Source organism: Centruroides vittatus, unplaced genomic scaffold, assembly GCF_030686945.1.
Source record: "Centruroides vittatus isolate TY-2023 unplaced genomic scaffold, ASM3068694v2 contig_439, whole genome shotgun sequence".
In the NCBI taxonomy this organism is placed as follows: domain Eukaryota; kingdom Metazoa; phylum Arthropoda; class Arachnida; order Scorpiones; family Buthidae; genus Centruroides; species Centruroides vittatus.
Genome location: NW_027122239.1, coordinates 3254254 through 3276315, shown reverse-complemented (window position 1 = coordinate 3276315; position 22062 = coordinate 3254254). Strand labels below are relative to the sequence as shown.

Here is a 22062-nt window from a genome sequence, read left to right as displayed (position 1 = left end):
TATAATCTAATTGTGAAAAACTCCAAAAAATTAAATAATTAAAAATTTATTGATGAAATTATTTATCTCTAAGCTTTGCCTTCTCTGGAAAATTTTCTGCAGACACCCCTGTTTATTTGTATTCATTACAAGCTAAAGATTATAGATGGCTGAAAATGCTATTCAATAAAGAATAATTTTGATTTCTCAAACATATCAGTTTAATCTTTTAAATATTTTAAAATTATATTTATCTAAAATTTACAATTATATACAGATGTCTTTTGCATATTTTGTCATCTATTCCAAGTTACAAACAATTAAATTCTGTATCTTTTTATACACAAGAAATTGTGTGAAATTTTTTGCGTATGTAATTAATTAATCATAAATAAATGTGGAATTAAAATAAAAAAATAAGAATTACAGTGGCTTGATTAACTGAATTTGTTTTGAAATGCTTGAATTTTAAAATTGTAACTTCAATTATTTCTATATATTCAATGTATTATTAATTGAAAATGATAAAAATGTTGGAAAATTTATTATATTCATTTTCAGTTAAAAAATGAAAAATGTTATTAAACTTTTGCAGAATTGTAATGCACATAAAGTAAAAAAATTGTAATATTTTTTATTGTGTAAAATTTGGATGTTTTCTTATAGTTATTATATTAAATATAATTATTATTAGATAATATATTTTTAAAACAATGGAAATTATTCATTGCTGTACATATGTTCTTATACAAAATTTATAATTACAAAAAAAAATTATGCTGGATAAACTAAAAATATTTTTAGCAAAAACATCCAAATTTTGCAAGGAACAGATTATTGAAATTGAATTTTCTTGTAATAATGTCATAAATTATTCATAATTAAAAGAAATTGATTTTGTAATAATAATTTGTAAGGATGAATTTTTTTATAAATGACTTGTGAGTAGCTTGTTACTTCAATTCATTTCAAATGAATAATTCTTACTAGACTAATGGCTTCTTGAGAATCAAAAGAATATCAATTTTTTTATGAAAAGGAAATATAAGAAGTACTCAAAATGATATTAATATAAATTTATTACAGTCAAAATGCGTATTTGTAAATTTTAATTAATAAAATATCAATTTAATTAATAGAAGATTCATTAATATGTAATTACAGATTTATTTTTAAGGTTACATTTTTTATCATTTAGAGAGAATGTTAAAAGGAAAACAATAGTTGATAAATTAAATTGATATTATAATTTTTAAATCATATTATTTTTCATAGTAAATATGTTTGTTTATACTTCTCAGCATACATTATTAATTAATATTGAATAATGGAAGCAACTTATAAGAGTTGATAAAGAAAATCAAATGATCCAAACATGTACAGGCTGACATACAGAATTACAAAACAATTGTCTATAAAATTACAAAACATAGAGGAAACAAATGCACAGTATATTGTATGATTGGTACAAAAAAAAGATTGTTTTTTAAGCCAAAATAGGATGAAAGAGGAAATGTTGTTTGAAGAGAGTAAGAAAAAAACATTCAGAGCATGTTTTATTAGATAAAATATTGAACATAAATACAATAATTCTTAATAGAAGCTTTACATAAAAAACTTTTTAGATTTACATTAAGGAGATTGTTTACTCATATCAAGAACATTTTTCAAAATCTATTTTGCTTAACATATCTTAGTATTTTATGATGATACTGTATTACACACTAAATTATGATTTTTGCCTTACAATTAAATAATGAAAACAAGCATGAATTTTTTTATTATTATTTGAATACAGGTCTACAAAAAATCAAAGTGAACACTTTTATTTTGATATAAATCTTATATTTAATTGTTTTTCAATTTGTCCACCTTTTGCATAATATATAATCCTCACTCTACATGGAGCCCCATCTATCATCTCTTGGGAGACTTGTTATTTCTTCCTGAATGACACATATATTTAATCCATTTAATGTGTGTACATTTTGTTTTTTTATTCTGTTTCAAGTAGCCCAAAAGAAATAATCACAGAGAGCACTATCAGGACTGTTTGGAAACCATTGTGAGGGTTTGATAAATGCAATTTTACTTTCCTGTAGGAATGCAATTGTAGCCTTTGCCATATGTGAAGGTGCAGTTTTGATGAAATACAAAGTTGCCAAAGGACGTTTCAAAATGCCAGAAACAGTTTCTTGGCATCTGACCAGAAGAATGGACAAAGGATTTCTCAATGTAGTATTTGATAATATTTTTGCCCCAAATTCCACAAAAATGACTTTGTTGCTCTCTGCTGAAATTTTGGTCCAAACCATAACCCTTTGTGGATGAGGTGCTGGAGTTGATAGTGGTGCTTCAGAGCAATTTTGGCTCCTGTTAATGTAGCAAACCTTTCTCTTGCCTTGGGATCTAGTGAGATTGAACCAAGCTTTGTCAGTTGTGATAAACTTTTGCCATCTATTTTTCTTCAGCAGGTGGTAGAATGGCCAAGACCTGCAGTATTCCTTCTGGATGGATGCATTGGAAAGTTCACAGTATGCAGGTTTCTTGACAAGTTTAAGGCCCATTTTCGTCACATTACAATTGGCTACTTGTTGACTAACACCAAACCTTTGTCCCATTTCTGGTTGCATTGTTGGATTTTCCATACTGGCCATAGTCTTTAGTCTCTGTAATGTTGCCTTTGGTAAGATATACATTTTCAACCACCACTGCTCTCTGCTTATATTTTTAATGTTTGAAATCTGTCCAGTGGAAATGCATTGTCCTTTTGTCCTTAAATTCTTTTGAATTTGTCTGAAGGACCACCCAAGTTCTAAAAGAGATCTAATTATCCCAACTGTTTCACCACTAATGTTCTTATTCACCAGTTTGTCCACATAACTGTTCTGAACACATGCACTTGCTAAACTTTCAACAAGTCAAACATAACCCACATCATTATGCAACTCATTTTCATTACTCTACAAAGTTCACTTAAAAGTGTCCACTTTGATTTTTTGTAGACCTGTATAATATTTTGAATTCAATTTACATATATGAATATACCATTACCATATTTTAGAGAGATTAATTTGTGATTTGATCAGAATATTAATTTTCGTTATAGAAAATACATTACAATTTTCGTCAGAGAAAATACATTAACAAATAGCGACAACTAGTCACGTATATAAATATTGATACTAATTGCCAAACTGAAAAATCGACTCGGATTATTTTAATCATTAATTAATACTTTGAATTTATTACCCATTTCGGTCTAATAAAGGGCTGCCCATAAATGGCGTCCACAGCGGAAGGAAGGGAGGGGTTGAGCTTCAGTGGACGTCCGTTTATTTTGTTAAATTTATATAGTTTATGCATTTTACAGCCAAACTTCCACATTACGAACTTCTATACGGCGAATTTCTCCGTATAACGAATTTTTTGCATTGTACAGGTACCGGTACACCGATCTTACAGCCAAAAATATATGTAAAATTGCTTCTAAATAACGAAGTTAAATTTCTGTGTAACGAATATTTTGTAAGGACTATCGATCATTAAAAGTCGATTACTCCATCAGAGTCGAGTTTGAATTTAGGTTCAATTTCAGGTATCAATTGTAAACCGTTGGTAAAATCGCGGCCCATCCAGTGTGGACGTCATTTATGAACTGCCCCTTAGTTATTAGTTACTTTTTTAAGAACAATGCTATGTTTAATTGTGAGAGTACGTAATAACTAATGATTAATGGTAGTGATGGGATTGGAATATCGAGATATCGTGCCTGGTGATTTCCGATATATCGCGATATTCGTGGTTTTGATATATCACCGATATATCATAATGTTTTGGTGCGATATATCAGTGAAAACTGTGGATTGGCTGGGACAAAGGAAAGCAGGGTTCAGGGTTGTTGTGTTGTGCTGTTTGTATGTGGCGCTATCTTGCGAACTGCCAGACTGTGCGACTTAGGTGATTTGAAACCATTCGGTCAGCTAACGAAACAGACTTCAGGTGAAAAATATATTAGTCAGTTCTGTACTGCCAATGATAAGTTGTGACTAAAGCCACAGCTTGCCAGAACTCCTTTGGAAACAGTAAGGAAAAATTTTCAGGTTGCTATGATGAATTCACTGGCACACTATTTTAAGGATGCCGAAAGCAACCACTTGCTAGCTATTTCTGTTATACTTAATCCGCGATTTAAAAGGCTGCATTTTGATTCGCGAATAGCTTGTTCACGGGCAATATCTCACATCAATCAGGCCCTAAAAGATATTGCGAAAACAAGTAATGAAGGGAATAAGCATCAGTTAGAAGATAGGGTAGTACAGAGTCTGTACTACAGACTGACAATGACGATATCTGGAGCTTTCATACCTGTCTTGCTGCAAAGCAGTCGGGCACTGAAACACAGAGAAACTCAAGTAGCTTGGTTACAGAGTTAAAACATTACCTAAATTAAAATTTGATAGACCGTAAATCCCGCCCCTTAAAAGAATAAGAACATTTGTCTGCCGTATTCCTAAACACGAAAAAGCTAGCAGACCAGTATTACTGTATCTCAGGAAGCGCTGTTCCTTCGGAAAGATTGTTTTTGAAAGTGGGTCTCGTTATGACGTCGAGGCGAAACAGGCTCGCTAGCTCAATCCTTGCAAAGCTAACGTTTTGATCTTTACTCTCCGAAAAATAGTTTATTACAACGTATTAAGTTAATTGGCTAAGTAATGCAGAGTTTAGAACGTATCGAGTAAGATCATAAAAGTAATAAATAAACAAGTTACATAATGCATTTGCATGTGTAGTGGTGTTTGGTAATTTCCGAGTTCATTATTATCTTGTCTTTGTACAGATTTCAAATCTAAACTGCAAGTAGCAGTGGCGTGCCGTCTATGGAAGCTGTGGTAGCTCCGTTTCCCTTGTTTTTTTGAAAATATAAATACATATTGTGCGATTATTTTTATATTTTAACGTACTTTGAATTAATTAAAATTAAAATACATAATGCGGTTATAATAAAATATTATTACAAATTCCTATACATACGAAAAACAATGATAAGATTGCTATTGTATATTCGAATATAAATTCGTATATGCATATTCCCAATGGAAGCGGCGTATTGTCGACTACGGGATAGCTTCCACGGCGAAAATATTTGAATGGTGTAAAGCAGCCAGATTACAGGCATTCGCGCATGCGCTTTACAGAGCACCAACCTCGCGGTTTAGCTCGTGGATGCTACGCACCAAAATGTCGTATAACGTTTCCAATGATTCCAAGGCAGGCACAGCTTCCCGATCGTCAAATGCCACCGCACACCACTGGTAAGTAGTAAGAAATTTTAATGAATTGTCCTCTGTACAATCTTATCAAAAACAATCAGGTGACGTGCATATCTCACGAATCCAACGCAGACACTGCACACGTTAGATCTAGTTACAGATTAGTCCTTTTTCATAGTCTAAGACCTACGGAATTACCCCAAATTACACCCATTTTTATAAATTATGCTTAAGCTACGTCATTTTCAACATGACCTGCTGATACGCGTCTGGCCTTTAGCCCACGTATTCACTTCATTTACATAAATTTTTGTTTTTTTTATTTCTACATTTTCCTGCACCATATAAAATTTTGTCTGACTTAAATAGGGTCCACCAGTGGCCAAGCGGTTCCGTTCCCTGAACACTAGGAGTTCGGTCGTGGGTTCGCGCCTCGCGGGCCACATGCAGTTTTCCGGTTTTCTCCATGTCTCTATCGCCTGAATAAAGCCCAGTTACCCTTAAAAAGACCTCAAGGAAGTTATCCCCCTACGCAGATCGCCCAAGTGTTGCGTTGCCACAAACAAACAAACAAAAATATATACTGTACCTTGAAATTTTGGTCAAAATCGCTTTTCGTGATTATCATGAGCACTCGCAGTGGCGTAACGAGGGGGATGCAAGGCGGTCTATCATGCACCGGGCGCCATTCGCAGAGGGATGCCCAAATGGTCTCCAAGACAAACTACAGTAGAGCATCGATTATCCGACTCAATTGGGGACTCAGGTTGGTCGGATAACTGAAAAAACGGATAACCGAACGTATGAAAAAATACATTATTAGTATAGTATATTGACGGCCGGATGGCCGAGCGGTAAAGGTGGCAGCCTACCGCTCTGGGGGACCCGGGATCGAATCCGAACGGGTCGAATAATCCCCAGGAATTTTTCGGGGGGTGGTCCGTTTGGATATGTCGGGCCCCGTCCCTCACCACCCGGTCGCCCCATTGTGGGCCTGGCCGAACCCATAATGGGCCTACTAAAAGAGGCCCTCTTAGTGCCCACAGGGCGGAAAGAGTTACAAAAAAAAAAAGTATAGTATATTAGTATATCCCATATAATTAGTATATTAGTATATTGTTATTGACCTGCTTCGCGTTGAATGTTCATCGATGTTAAGCCTAACAAATTTTTTTTGGAAATAATAATTGTCGCTATTGTATCGTTAAAAATTATTTCTTTATTTTGCACAAAATAAATACAGTACTGTACTGTATATTAAAAAAATATAAAACAATATATATATATCTTCGGGTTACATATTTTACATAAAGTAGGCCTATACATTAGAAAAAGAAGTCCAGAATTTTCTTTTGCTTCACAACTGACACTCTTTTTTTTTGCCGCTAAATCTCGCACACGTTTTAAAAACAGCAATTGGATATTGTTAAATACAATTAAGCCTCGTTTAAATACTTATTTCCCTTTCATGGTCGAGTCAATGTTGCCAGCTAAAACACGCAAAAATTTAACAAAAATAATATTAAAGTAGCCAAGACATAACCAAATATTGTAGCGCCGCATCACTAGCGGACATTTGAATTTGCCAACTAGAACGCGGTCGGTTAACCGATGTAACGGTTGATCGGGGGTCGGATAATCGATGCTCTACTGTATATGTGTTTCTCTACGGGGGAGGGGCACCAATAGTGTCGTGCCCCGGGCGCCAGTTACGTTCGCTACGCCACTGGTAACTCGAAATGGTTAACGCCACGTCGGTGCGTTTTCTTTTGGACAACATTGCCATATACACTTAGGTTTTTTAATTACAGCATGTGCGGCTTATTACTCAGTATGTCACATTCCCAGTATCCCCAACTTACCCTACTCAAAAAACAAAAGGCAAAAAAGATCCCCTGTTCGCCTGGGACTTATACAAGTTCTCGATTGTCCTGATTGGATATAGTAATTGTAAAAAAATAATTATTAAATACTTCAAAACAGCATGCTCTAAAGTGCAAACATTAAGAAACGAATAATAATTACTATATAAATTATATAAAAAGAAATTTTAATTAGGATCTATAGTTTTTTTATGGCATCACAATTAATTAATATGTAAAATATGAAGGTCTGATGCCGAAGCAATGAAGGTCTCAGCCTGCCACTCTGGAAAGTCTGGATATCAAATTTGAGCAACCATCTGCAGGAATTTCTTGTTTATTATGGCACAGTGTGTCCCTGGCATATCAGGCTTTATCCCTCGCCACCTGGTTGTCTCCATTCACCATTATGAGTCTGTCCTTATTCATAGCCATCATGATGTAATTGATGCTGATAATCGGTGCATTGATTTCTAAATTTTATTATCGTATGCATAAGATTTCATCTTTTTGTTAAAAAAATGGATAAATCTTTAATTAATATAAAGTTTTGGAAGATTTAAATATTACATATTACTTTCTATCATATATGTATTGTAATTTTTACCTTTATCTCAGAATATGATTAATTTATTCAATTTCATAAACTATATATGTATATATAATTTTAAATAACTTATATCAAGTGCTTAATTATTTTTAATATAATTTTTCTTAAATAAAATTAAAATGATAATAATAATTATTATGTATATATTTAAAAATCAGCCAGATGGCGTTGTATGTTAAAGATGGAAGCGGGACCTTGAAGTGATGTTAAATGCCAAAATAAATTGAAATAAAATAAGATTAATAGAAGTGAAGCTTCTCGTAACGTCGGTACGCTTGGACAAATGTATAAATTGATGGAATTTGTTAGAAATGATTCAATAGAACAATTAATGTTTCATTTCTGTTTCTTTGGAACTTTTGATTCTTTTATACGTTGGTAAATGCTCAACTATGAATCGGTCGGTCGTTTTTGGAGTTATTTAAGCCCATCAATAGTTTTTAATGTATAGTCATTATATATACAAAAAGAGTTACTGATCTAAAGGTAATGTTTGGGATAAATGGTTACAATAATGTATTAAAGACACTACCTTGGCGGTTAATGTTACCTATGGTAGCAAACATGGTGGCTCGTCTCAAAACAGTGGGGACGCACGTTCTAACCTAACCTAACCTAACCTATTCTAATAATTTGGTTGGCAATAATTATGGTAATTTATTAGAATAGGTTAGAACGTGCATCCCCACTGTTTCAGAGACAAGTTGCCATGTTCTCTACCATAGGTAATGTTAATCACATTGGCATGATACTGTGGGGGAAAAAATGGTATTACAGTTATATCCTGGTATATATCAGTTGCATATATTTGTAATAGAAAATTGAAAATTTTAGATAAATTTATTCGTAAAAATATTTTAGAAAATAGGCACTTCAGTTATTTTAGTTCATTAAAAGCAGGTTTAGTTTGTAAGTGGATTTTATACTGGTTAAAATTGTTTTTTCCTTTTCCATTATGACATTGCTTTTCATAATGAGTATATTGTGTTTAGGATGGCCAGATGTCTAGCTTTTTGCTGGATCATCAGGCATTTGATACTCTGTCCTCTGTCCGACATCATCTTGCGCTGGACGTCAATTTGTTATCCTTTTTGGGATGAAAAATGTGTACAAAAATGGTTCAGTTGTCACTTTGAATGAATTGAGGAAGCTGGTTAACGTTTCCAGATTGCCCACATCGACCTACTGGCACTTTGGCCATTTTCTTCATTAAGAGGCCAAAGAATTTCACAAATGTTTACAAATGGTCACAAATGTTTATTGGACGAGGGCATGGCAGGATGAAAGGTCTAATCAATCATCTTCAGACTTCGGCAGAATTTTCCTTTTAGCTGGACAGAAGTTGCATGTGCGGCTGGTGAAGTGGAGGATGTTGGAGTTATTAAAATTTGGAAGCAGACTGTTGCTCACCCCTAGAAGAAGAGACGTTTTCTTTGTAAGTTGCTTCGACTGAGTGCCGACGCTTGTGTCTTTCCCAGCTTGCTTGATGGTCTTGTAGGCATTGCCAAATTTAATTTTCCATGTTTTATTTATATGTGTATGTATAAAAAAATGGAAAGCACTGGGCTCAGGGGTCCCCCAACAGTGTCCTCCTTTTTAGGCATTGGGTATGGCCACCCTAATTGTGTTCCATATATAAGTGAAAAGATCATTTTAGGGAAAAGTTAAGCTAAACCATATCATTAAAATATATAACTAAATAAATATATATATATATATATATGTTTAGTTATATATTTTAGTTGTATATTTTTCATTTCCAGTTTTATGTTCTGTATATCAACAAAATGTGAGATTGTAAATGAAAATTTTATGTAATTACTTTAATTATTTACTTTGCATTTGTATTAAGTTCTGGAGATTGGTATAATATGTTTACACTACTGTGCTAACACTATTTTAGTAATTAATTTCCATAATTAAAGTCATGTTTAGGTTGGAGAACTATGTATCCTAATGCTATGCTCACTTTAAACCACAGTGAAATGAAAGCCAGTGCTCATCAGCCAAACTTGGTTCTTTCAGGATAGTGTCAGCCTCAACACACCAGTTTTTGGGTTGCAAGCAGGAATGTCTTAGCTACTTAAGTAACAAAGGAAACAATAAGTGGAAATTATATTCCATAAACTACAAAATATAATCTTGACAATCAGTCAGCAATGTAAAAGTTTATATTAAAGCTAAATCCTATACTAAAGTTTTTTGATCAAAACTGAAAATAAGAGAAAAAAATTGTGTAATTAAGCATAAAAAATCAAAATTTTAATAAACTACTTTCTAATATTGGACTTTCTTTTTGTTATATAATTATTAAATTTATAAATATATTTATTAGAAATGAACAAATTTATAATTACATTAATTTGTATAATGATATTCTGAATGTCTCCTTAATAATACATTGTTATTAAGATGAAATACTGAGTTATGATAATAACTCCAGAATTTAATATAACAAATAAAATGTAGATAATTAATTTAAAAAATTTTCTCTTACAATTTTGCATATTTTGTAATATTCACTCAGAGTAAATGGTTGTTTATGATCTCAGCGGTTGAAATAAATTAGTTCAAGTATTTATTAAGCCAATTTATTTTGATATCTAAATCACACCTTTGTGATATGTTTTTGTATCAAAATTTTTTAGTAGCATAATAATAATATTTTCAAAAAGCTTTGAATAATTTTAAAGTTTAGAGAATGAATTATTTATAAATTCTTATTAAAAATTTAGATAATCTTTAAGTTAAATATAGATAACTATTCATCGTTTCTTATTAAACTTTTTTTTTGTTTAGTTTATAAAAGTTTCATAATGGAGAGTTTTAGTGATTTTGTTTTAAAGTGCAGTTTCCAAAAAAAATTTTTATTAAATTCTTTCACATTTTACTTGATAATTCAAATAAAATAATTTTTGAATGCATGTAATTCAAATATTGTTAAAGTTTGCATACATTCTAACTTGTTAGTATATATTATTTTATATATTTTGTGTGTGAAAATTGATCAAATTTAATATAATGACCTGAAATTGTAAGTAAAGATAATGTTGAGATAGGAATCTACAAAATTTTATTGAAATATTTTGAAATTTTTATATCTAATTATGAAGTGGGAATTCTATGAAATAATAAACTGTTATATACTACAGGATATTTACTTAAACATCTATGCGAGGATGAAGAGATCTTTCCAGTATTGCATGAGTGTATGTGTGTTGTATGCTTGTTCCACTGTGCTAAATAACCGAAGGTAATCAATTTAAGACAATTTTGAATAACATACAAATAATCTCTGATTACAAAAGATAAAGACAATATTGCAGAAATTGATACAAAAAAGTGAGCTTTATTTTGTTAGAGAACATGTTCAAAACAACACTTCATTAGCAATACAAAAGCCAAGTTTAGTCTTATGGATTTCATTCCTGGCATCACAGATCTCTCGTTTTTGTCTCACCAGTTCATCATACAGGGCTGCTGGGTATGCATCATATAGGGTAGATGTACCAGTTTTGGCCAGTGTAGTACCAGTTCTGGCCAGAAAAATATAATCACAAATGAAACAAACTTTTATTGTTAACTGTGTGAACAGTTAACAATAACTGTTAACAATAAAACTGTTAACAACTGTTTGAACTGTTAACAATAAAAGTTTGTTTCATTGGACAGATTTGAATATGTGGTGATTATATTTTTAAGTTAAATTTGTTTTCTGGCCAGAACTGGTACACTGGCCAAAACTGGTACATCTACCCTACCAGACATGGGCAAATGCAGCTCATTTTGAGTTATATGCGGCTCTTGCTGAAAGTGTTAATTTCTGTTTTTTATTATTATTTTTACAATTTTATATTTATAATTTTGTGAAAATATGTTTATTAAAAAAATTCAATATTTGTTTTATATTATATTTATATTATATAATAAAATTGTGTGCCTTACCATACTATTCATCACGACAGTACAGAACTGCGGCTCCCATGCATTTTGCAAAACCTACATTTCGGTTCCCACTGAACTCTTGCTTGCCCACCCCTGTCATATACTGATGCTTTTAGATGACTCCATAGGAAAAAAATTCAGAGGGGTCAAGTCTGGAAAACATGGTGGCCATGGAACTGAAGTGTGTTGCCTTATTCAGAAGTTGCCAAATTATTCTATGAGCCACTGATGCATGTCTATCCAACAATAAAAAGGCATGCTATTATGCTGGTACCAAACCTCAACAAGCCCATTTGTCCATTATCAAATTTAGGATATTTAGTTATTGGTTGCTATTCAGATGCCATCAATGTATACAGGACCAAGAAGCTGCTCACCCGAAATTCCATACCAGATGTTTAAAACATACTTGGTTTTGCATATGTCACATGAAGCAGGCTCTGTCCAGTGGTGCACATTGTGACAATTATACATTCCATCCAGGAAAAACTACCTTGTCAATCCATAAAATATGCTGAATGAGTTGTGGTTTGTTATGCTGTAAGTTTAACATCATGTTGCACCACTCAAATTGTGTAGCATCTTCCTTTGCTCATAGTGTGGTAGTAGATAGCAGCAGTATGGATATGATTTATAGTGATGTAATATCTGGAGTATTTAAGTCCACTAATACCTACATCCAGTATGCCTATGTCTATTAGCATTCAACAACCTAACCTAACCTAACTAAACTAATGCTGGAAAGATCTCTTTTGCTCCTGATAGATGTTTAAGTGGACACCCAGTAAATAAACTTGTCTGATGAATGATATCAGAATCAATTGTGTCCAGAATCATTGTGAGGCAATTTTTATTAAATACTGAAATATTGCTGAAGAAATTGGATCTGCACCATCAACAGATAACAATGCCAAACATTTTCTCCATTGAATTGGCAGAATTTGTAAAATACATTAATTATATTGTAATATTATATATCAAAATTTTTTTGTGTCATAATATAAATTGCCTTATTAAATGCATTTGTATAAATTGTTACTTATGTAAATATAATTTTTACTAACTTGCAAATGACATATTTATGTGAATGATTATATGTACTAATTAATAATGATAAACACATTTATTTATTTGATAAAAATAAATACATTAAGTAATTAAACCAAAACTGGAAAATGTCACAATAAATTCATAAATGAACAGCTTTATGTATTTTGTCACAATGTGTTATCTGATAAAATATATTCTTAAAATCAATTCAAATAACTTTAAATCTATAAATTCAAATCAAAACACTCTTGAGTTTTAATGGCCATTATAAGAGCATTTCAATTTGCATTGTGAGTCTAATGATGGCCTATCAATAAGGCTGAAAATGTTTGCTGTAAAATTACTGCTGGAAACTAAAGGTATTCATTTATGAATTTATTGTAAATATATCTAAATGTTTTATTATTTAAAGATAAATATTTGAAATAAAATACTTTTGTACATGCTTATTTCTTTATACAGTATATATTATTAGTTTGATATCTTATTTGATTTATCATTCTAATGAGATGGAAAGTTTAGATAGCAAAAGCAAATGAAATTACATTTACTTTTGTTATCTGACTTATTGCAGTTAATTGAATTGTGTTTACTATAAAAGTAATTTGTTTTTGTGAACAGATATGATTGAAATTTGTTTTTATTTGAAAGTTTTAAACAAATAAAAATAAATCAAATATAAAGTAGTTACTATTATGAAATTTATTATTCTGTACTTTTTATTAAAAATTAATAATATCAAATTGATTAGAAGAATAAATAATGACCTCTTTTTCAAAATTATGTAAAGGTAATTGAAATTGCTGTAATTTGAAGAAGAAATTAATTTTTGTTTGCATGATTTCTATATGAATTACATATAAATGTCAACTGTTAACAACACTGTTAACATATTTAAATCAGAATAAATATTTTTTATATGAAATTTTTTGCTGTTATTTTGTCACTGTAAAAGAAATAATAAAAGGATGATAATGAGTATTCTAGATAACTTATTATATTTGCAAACAGATAAAATTATGACATTATGTAGTATTACAAAGTCTAATACATATACTTTTTTATGAAGTTATATGATTCTTATGCATTTGTGATTAATATTACCTTATGCAAACATTGAAGAAATTTTTAGGTAGAAGAGAATTGTTCTTTTTACATTAATTTTTGATATAAAATTGAGCTGAAATTTGATAGTAGTGATCATATGATCTACATGAATTTGTAATGATTGAAAAAAGTTTTGATTTTACATAATTTTACACTTTTGATACATAATTTTGATTATATTTAGGTAAATATATATCATCAAAATTATGGAAACACTTCAATAATGAACATTGAATTAATTTTTATTGTATCTTATATGGAATTATTTAATTTAACAATTTTTATCTGATTAGTACAAAGCATTAAAATTTTTAAACCAAATACATTATAAATGAAATAAAATAGCTTTAAAAATTATTAATTCGGAGGTGGTATTTTTTCATAAGGATTTTTTGTGTGATGTTACAATGATTTTATTAATGTCTTTTGTTTGTGGAGGGATTTTCTCTTTAAAGTGAGAAGATTCTTAGTTATTTTAGTAAAGCAATTTAAAAATACATCAACATTTAATATTAATTACATAGTTTATATTGCAGGTTAGTTTATAATTTGTTAATATGCTGACTATCTCCAATTGCAGTGAATGAAGTATTGCATTATTTTTTCAACCAATTTAGGTAAGAAAATATGCATAGTTGAAAATTTTCTATATTTTTATTTTTTTATTTAAATTTGTTTACAAGAAAAAATCAAAACATTTAATTTACATTATCATTACATTACACTATACCATATCTTATATTCAAAACAACTACATATTATTTGTATACTATAGATTGTTTCATTTAGATACATTCAGCCAAAAGGTCTATTATGTGAATAAATGTAAGAGTGAAAAAGATTTGTGAAAAAATTACTTGTAATTAAAATTCATTAGAGTTAAATAAAATTTTAAATGGCTTTATAAATAAAGAGTATTTTATTATATTTTTCAACTACAGTGATTTTCTTGAGGGTTCTGGTCAAAATGTCAAAAAAAGTAAATGAAGCTACAAATTCCTTGACTGTTGTGATTCTTTTGACTGGATGTATATATATGAAGGCAGAATTTAAATGTTTGATATAGATTAAACAAATACTACAAACATCTTTTGTGTATATATGAAAATTTTAAATCTAAATTATATAACTACCCAATATTTAAATTATATGATGACAATTAAGACTAAAGAGTTAATACTTAGAAATTTTTGTTTAAATATTGTAGCTGATGACTAATAATTTTCATTGGGAGAATATAATTTTTATTCATTTCACATTTTAGATGATGATATGTTGTTTGAATGGTGATAATATAAAAAATATACATTAACTTACTAAATGATTTTTATTGTAAAATGATACAGCAATTTTTAACAATAATAGTAATAATTCATTACATCAGGTCAGCATTTGACTGTAATAATAATAATAATAATATAGGTTTAGTATTTTTCTACGTACATTTTCACTATAATTGTTAAAATTATGTTAATATTAAAAGTCAACATGCTAAATTGAAATTATCAATTTACCATGTTAACTTTTCTACCAAGATATTTTTAACTTAATTGTATCACATATTATAGATAGGATTTAATATTGTTAACTGTTTAATCTGGAAATAATGATTTTAATGTAGACAGATGCTGTCTTCTATATGAATGCTATATTTGAATTATGATGACACACTATAAGAAATCTGTATAAAAAATGCAGTTTTGTACTTTTCAAATATTTTGTATTATTACACATTTCTTTTTTCTAAATCTATTATCTACTGTATGTAGCCATAAATGTTATAATTTCAATTTTTAAATATGATAATTTGTACTCAACAGATATTTTCTTAATGCTAGAACAATGCTATGATTTTTGAATCACAGCTCTCAGAATATTCAGTTGGTATTTTAAGTATATACATAATAATTTTTTGAGAAATGTATAGCTGTTTTTTTGTGAACAATTAAACTTTTATAACAATTCCAAAATTTAGAGTTTTCCCTTATAATAATAGAATAAATGTATGGAATCAAAATCTATATAAAAGTAAAATAAATTAGTTCATTTTTAGTTTGTGTCTATAAATCAAAATAAATATTATTGTATGTTTATTAAAGTAAATAATAACTGATGGCCAAATGCTGAAGTTCTAAAAATATGAGCTTAACTAATCAGATTTTGGTTTGCATCTGGATTAGATCCTTAGAAATTTTAATAATAGATTGATTCAGATATCAGATCTTGTCCCTCATCATCATGCTGTTTCACTGGGAACCTGACTGAACTCATGATGGGTTTTCAAAAAAGGCTTTCTCAATGTTTGCAGAGTAAAAAGAATAAATAATAATAATCTAGATCTCCAAATGGATAAAAAGTGAAGCATTTTTTAAATCATTAAAACATATCTTCTTTGTATTTGAAAGATTTATTGATTATAAAAAATTTATTTTTTTTACATATTTAAACTACAGAAAAATATATTTAAATCTGTTTAAAGACATGTAGAATATGTTTTTTATTTTCTTTTTTTAATTAATTGGGCTTATAGATAGAAAAATCAGTTTTGTGAAGACAGACTTGCCTTAAAATTTTCGTCTTAACTTTTTACTATTAAAAATTGCTATAATTTTACATGTATTTTAGTAATTGATATAAATCAATGTCAGTTACGTTTCTGACATAACAGTTGAATATTATACTCTATAATATTTAATTATTTTAATAAAAGTTGTCAAATTTTAAAAGTTATCAAAATAACAGACTGACAACAAACAAATTGTATAACTTGGTTAAAATATAAATTTTATATACAGTTACTTAACGATAAAAGTTGGATAATTTAAAGAAATTGTCTTTATTTTATCCACCTCTGGATATCGCTAATAAATATGAATACAATGATGGAAGTATTTTGTAGAATTTTAAAATTCCTTTAAATTTGAATCTAAAACAAAGATTTGAGAGCAGTTTTTGAAACTTAATTTTTTTATAAAGTTTTGTTATACTTTAATGCAATTTTTATGAGAAAGAAATGAGAAGTTTTATAGAATCTTAAATAAAACATTTTGTCAATTAGGTAATATTTTTCTTTTAATCAAAAAGTAAGAAATATTTATAAAGTATTTTTTTTAAAGTTGTTATTATTTGATACATTTTTATATTATATGATGTGCAATTAAAGACAGTGTAAGGATAATTAAAATAATATAAACTTTTTAGAACGGAAACTATATGATATAAAACATATACTGTATACTAGTGATGATCTGAACATATACAGTATTATGACAAATGTTGCAAACTATATTATTTATTTTCTAAATTGAAATTGTAACTTTGTAAAAACAAAAACAAACGTTTTAAAATACCAAATTCTGTTTTTGAAGCTATAAAAAAAATTAGTATTAATTTTTATTTCTTCTTTATACACTTTATTTATAAGTATAGCATGTGAAAACACTATAAAATTTTATATAGCGTGAATTCTTATCATTAAATACGAAAAAAATAATATATATATTGACATGTTTAGATGAAAATATGCGTAAAATCGGAGATAGCGAATGATTTTACGGCCACGCCCCACTATTTACATGGAGAATATTACTATTAGGTTAAATGGAGTGTAGGGAGGAAATATAAATCGATCGCAACATTGTCCATCAACTATAGTTGACACTACTGAATTCCATTTTCTATACAGTAAACAAAGCTAATGCAAAAATTTCTTAGTCGAAAAGTTATTTTTAAGTTGCATACGAGCCGCAGTTTATAATTTATTATTATTCATTTTTAACACGTCAAATTAATATGTGTATGTATAATGCGTTCAGAATTTAATCTGATTTTTCCTATCATTATCCGCCGATAAACGTAACGATGACGAAAAAGAAAAGAAAATAAATAAATAAATAAATAGAAATACTCGGATAAATGACAATTCGCGCGCGCACAATGACGTCAACAGTTATTATTATTACCGAATAATACAGATATGTGTCCGCCAATAAAATTAAAATGCGATAATATAACACGCGTTAATAAATAAAATAGTAACGTTTAAATCATTTTGAAATATTCGACGAATTTTAATTTCGTTTTTTAACGTTTCGCATTTTCTTATAATTTCCCGCCTTCGTTACATAATGTGACCTCGTATCTGTCCGCCAGTAATGAGTTCAGCGGCATTTAAACGTGACGATCTTAAACAGCCATAGTTTTACGCGTAATTTTCGATCTTTTCGCTATAAACCTATTTAAAATTCGACGTAGAATCGATAAAATTGTAATATTTCCGTATATTTCTCTAAATCGATCACTCGTGTAGTGGAGGATTATATCCGAAGGCGGATTAATCTTTCGTCAGCTGAGATCGGATAAAATTTCCCGCCATTGGAGACGGTTGTCGTCTGCCGAGATCGTCATCCGAGTTTTTGTAACATTTTATATTTTGTTAGAAGAAAATAACAATGAGTGCAGATGACGATAGAAACATTCAAAAGAGGTTTCAAGAATTGCGCGCCGATCTAAATATGGATAAACAAGCCTCCGATGAAGCTTGGGAGTCTTATCAAAGGATCAGTACTAACTACACGTTAGAGGTTAGTTTAGATTTAGGCTTAATATTAACGTTTTAATTAGATAAACTCTATCATTTTTGTAAACAAAACAAACGTACAGATTTGTATATTTATTATGAAGATATATTTCGGAAAATTAATTTATCTACTTTCTTCCAAACTCGTATTAAACGTTCCGAAATCACCATTCGCGTAAAATACTCAATAAATTACACAAAAAACATAGCTAATTGAGACGAATTTCGTGTTTACAAAGCTTCGTCCTTCACATTTAGTTATTTTCTCCACTGAAATCGTTCTGTAGAGTGATGTGTGGACTTTTAAATGTGTTCTGAATCTGTTTATGTATATGGCTCTATACGATTAATGGCCTAATAAAGTGTTTAAAGTGTAACTTTGTTATAGGCTTTTATTAAAGTTATATAAATAGATTAACATTAAATGAATCCATGTGCTAACTTGAAAAATTTTCAGTGGCTGATGTAAGTAGTCATTTTTTTATTTATTTTTTTTCTCCCGGGAATTTTTATAATGGTAAGGTTAAAAAATTCCTGTGTGTAGCCTTAGTTATTTTGACGATATATAATTTATATATATATATATATATATATATATATTTATGTGATCTGAATACTACATAATACTTTAAAAACAAAGTCTAATAAAATAATTGACACCTGTGTTGCTGCCACCAGACTGAGGAGTCAATTATTTTATTTGATTGTTGGATTGAAATGTCTTTTTATGAACAAAAGTCTACTAATGAGAGAGTAAATTTTTATTTATAAATCTAATTCTGTAAATTCTGAAAACAAAAGCAATGGGTATACTATAGATTGCACACTATGGAATTTCGGGATTTTGAATATATATTTGAACTCAGGACATTTGAACTAGGTGGCGTTTGACTGTTTGTGCTCCCGACAGACTCCTCCTGGAGGGGAGCTGCCAGCAGGCTGCCGAGTGTTTAACATCACTAGTTATTGATTCATAGTAGTTGTTGAACAGCGCCACCTACTGGAAATCTCTAAAATGACGTAGAATGCATTGTGAAAGGCAAGAAATCGTAAATATCATAACTTTTTTATTTTTGGTCTCTGGTCCAAAAATAGGGTATCGTTGAACTTGTCTTGATCCCCTGAGTTCAAATATATGGTGGAACCTCGCTTAACGAGCACCTTGCACAACGAGTATTTCGCATAACGAGCAAAACAAATTGTAAAAAATTTGCCTTGCTTAACGAGTGATGTTTCGCATAACAAGTGATGAGGAGAGGGGAAGTCCCGAATTGTGCACATGTGGCATGCTCCATCAATCTGTGTTTAGCACTCGTTCCACTAGCATCTTAGTGTCGCTTGCGATCACATATTTTTCCAAATTTTTGTTCACACGTATTACTTATAAACATCACCAACCATAATTCGTTATATAATAAACACGCCAAACGATATGCCAAATTCTTGGGTCGTTAAATTTAATGACCAATTCCAAATTAAATTTTAGAAATGTCTGAATTAAAAATTAGCTATTTATAATTATTAAATTTAATACGAGATGGAGACATAACTGCCTACTTCTAGTCAAATTAATTAATTTCTAATACAGTATTTAATTATAGCCTTTACATAACCCAAAAATTTGGCATATTGTTTGGAGTGTTTATTAGCTGTGGGTTTTATTTTTTGTTTCTGTAAATTGAATTATCATTCCAGGATGGTTCATTCCACACTAGAAGTAAAGATGATGATGATTCACGTTCTTTAACAGTGTATATTGTACAATTTTTTTTGAATAAATGTTATACATAAAACGTTTGAGCATTTTTTCAGTGTGGAACGCATTATCATATTTTACATTAATTCCTATGGGAAAAATTGTTTTGCTTAACGAGTGTTTTGCATTAGTAAAACTCTGGAATGAATTATGCTCGTTTAAGCCAGGTTCCACTGTATATTCAGTCTTGAAATTTCATAGGGTGCAATCTATAGTATCCCCAAAGCTATATCTTCAGTCATAATAAAAATATTACTTTTGTTTTTGGAATTTACAATATTAGATTTATAAATAAAGATTTACTATTTCAATAGTAGATTTTTGTTTTAAAGTCAAAGATCACAATAAGTTAGATCTCAAATTAAGTAAAATCTATAAAACAAAATTGAGTTTTGTAGATTGGAATATTTATTGACGTATTCTATTAGATTTCATATAAAAATATTAGAATTTTCTGAATAAAGTAATTATTGGAAGTTGCCTATATTTAAGTTAGAAAATGTGAAGTATTTATTGTGTGCCAGTCATGATGTCAAATTAAGTGTGATAACATGTTGGAAAAAATTAATGTCAAATCCAATAATAATACTATTCTGTTTTGTGGGTATACGTAGATATGTATTATGTAATGTTTGTTTATTGATAAAGTAGTTGTACAGACAAGCATTATTAGATTAAAAAACTATCTAAAAACAAATTGTGAAAGTGTGTTCAAATCCAAACTTTTCAGATTATTTTTAGTTATGATTTTCAATGTTAAAGTATAGAAGAATAAACAATAGGAAAAATAATTTTTCTGATGGATTAAAAAAAAACCTTTATAAAATTTTTGTTGAAATCAAAATACAGTGGGTGATTGGTTAACGAACATAATCCATTCCAAGACTTTGTTCACTATCTGAATTGTTTGTTAACTGATTATCAATTTACCAATAGGTTTTTATGGGAATTTGATTAATTTGTTCTGGAGACTTCAAAAAATAAAAAATATAAATAAATGTAGTAAGAAAATGTATATGTAATAATAAAAGTACATATATATACTGTCTTGCATTTTTATTAGATGTTTTTTCTGTTTGTGGTGGTTAACAAATCTGTCCAATGTCAATTGCTTTTCTCTCTTCTTCAGGATTTTTTGGAAGTAATTAATATCATTGTAACTGTAGAGATCTCCAAGCCTATTAACCTCATTCTGGTTTGGATGTTATTTGGATGTTTGTTGTTCTGACATCCTCCCACTTCCTCAAAAGATCTTTAATTGCTTGAGACTTCTTGATATGTTGATATATCTTTCATAGCTAAGATTGTGTTTACTGTAGACCCATTCAAGCCAAACTGCCTAGCAACATCAGACATCTTCTGTCCACTCTCTACCTTTACTATTATATCTTGCTTGGTTTCTACGGTGAGCACAGTTCTTGACACTCCACTCTTTTTATTCTCCATAATATTATCAGTTTCTTTTTTAAATAATAATTTCAGAAAAGCACTTACAAAAATTCAGAGAACAGAAATCAACTAGTGCACAAAAAATTATTTAAATGCAATGCCTGGATGAAATTTGAAATTTGGTATTAAAATGTTAATGAATGTCCAATGGGACAGTTAAACTCTCTCCTTTTGTGAATAAAAACTGATGCAAAACCTAAGGAGTACCCACCCAACAGTCTCGCAAAGGCTATAAAAAATTATTTGTCAGAAAGGTAAACAAAAAGCTGGAATTACAAGGGAGAGTTTCAAAATTCGGAGGAATACTATCCAATCAGTATTGGGTTGAGTGTTGATGTTGATGTCTCCAGAGCTCCAAAAAATTTCGAATTGTCACCTGGAAACAAGGGAAAACCAATTGGTATTCACTATTTTATGTCACTTTTTCTGTATGTTCTGTGAAGTGTTCATTG

At 29.6% G+C, this 22062-nt stretch overlaps 1 protein-coding gene across 4 annotated transcripts in view; it reads left to right on the top strand.

Annotated features, from left to right (window-relative positions):
• Positions 1–14372: 14372 nt before the first annotated feature.
• Positions 14373–22062, top strand: part of LOC136977037 (retinoblastoma-like protein 1) — a 130449-nt gene continuing 122759 nt past the window's right edge. For 2 of the 4 annotated variants that reach the window (XR_010881025.1, XM_067272466.1), the window contains exon 1: positions 17815–18409. Coding sequence is in view for 2 of the 4 variants with exons in the window: in XM_067272466.1 (XP_067128567.1) it covers positions 18278–18409 (132 nt within the window). In the remaining 2 variants the exon portion in view is untranslated. Of the gene's footprint in view, positions 14444–17814; positions 18410–22062 lie in introns of those variants that run through there. The other 2 variants (XM_067272469.1, XM_067272467.1) reach the window with 2 other exon arrangements.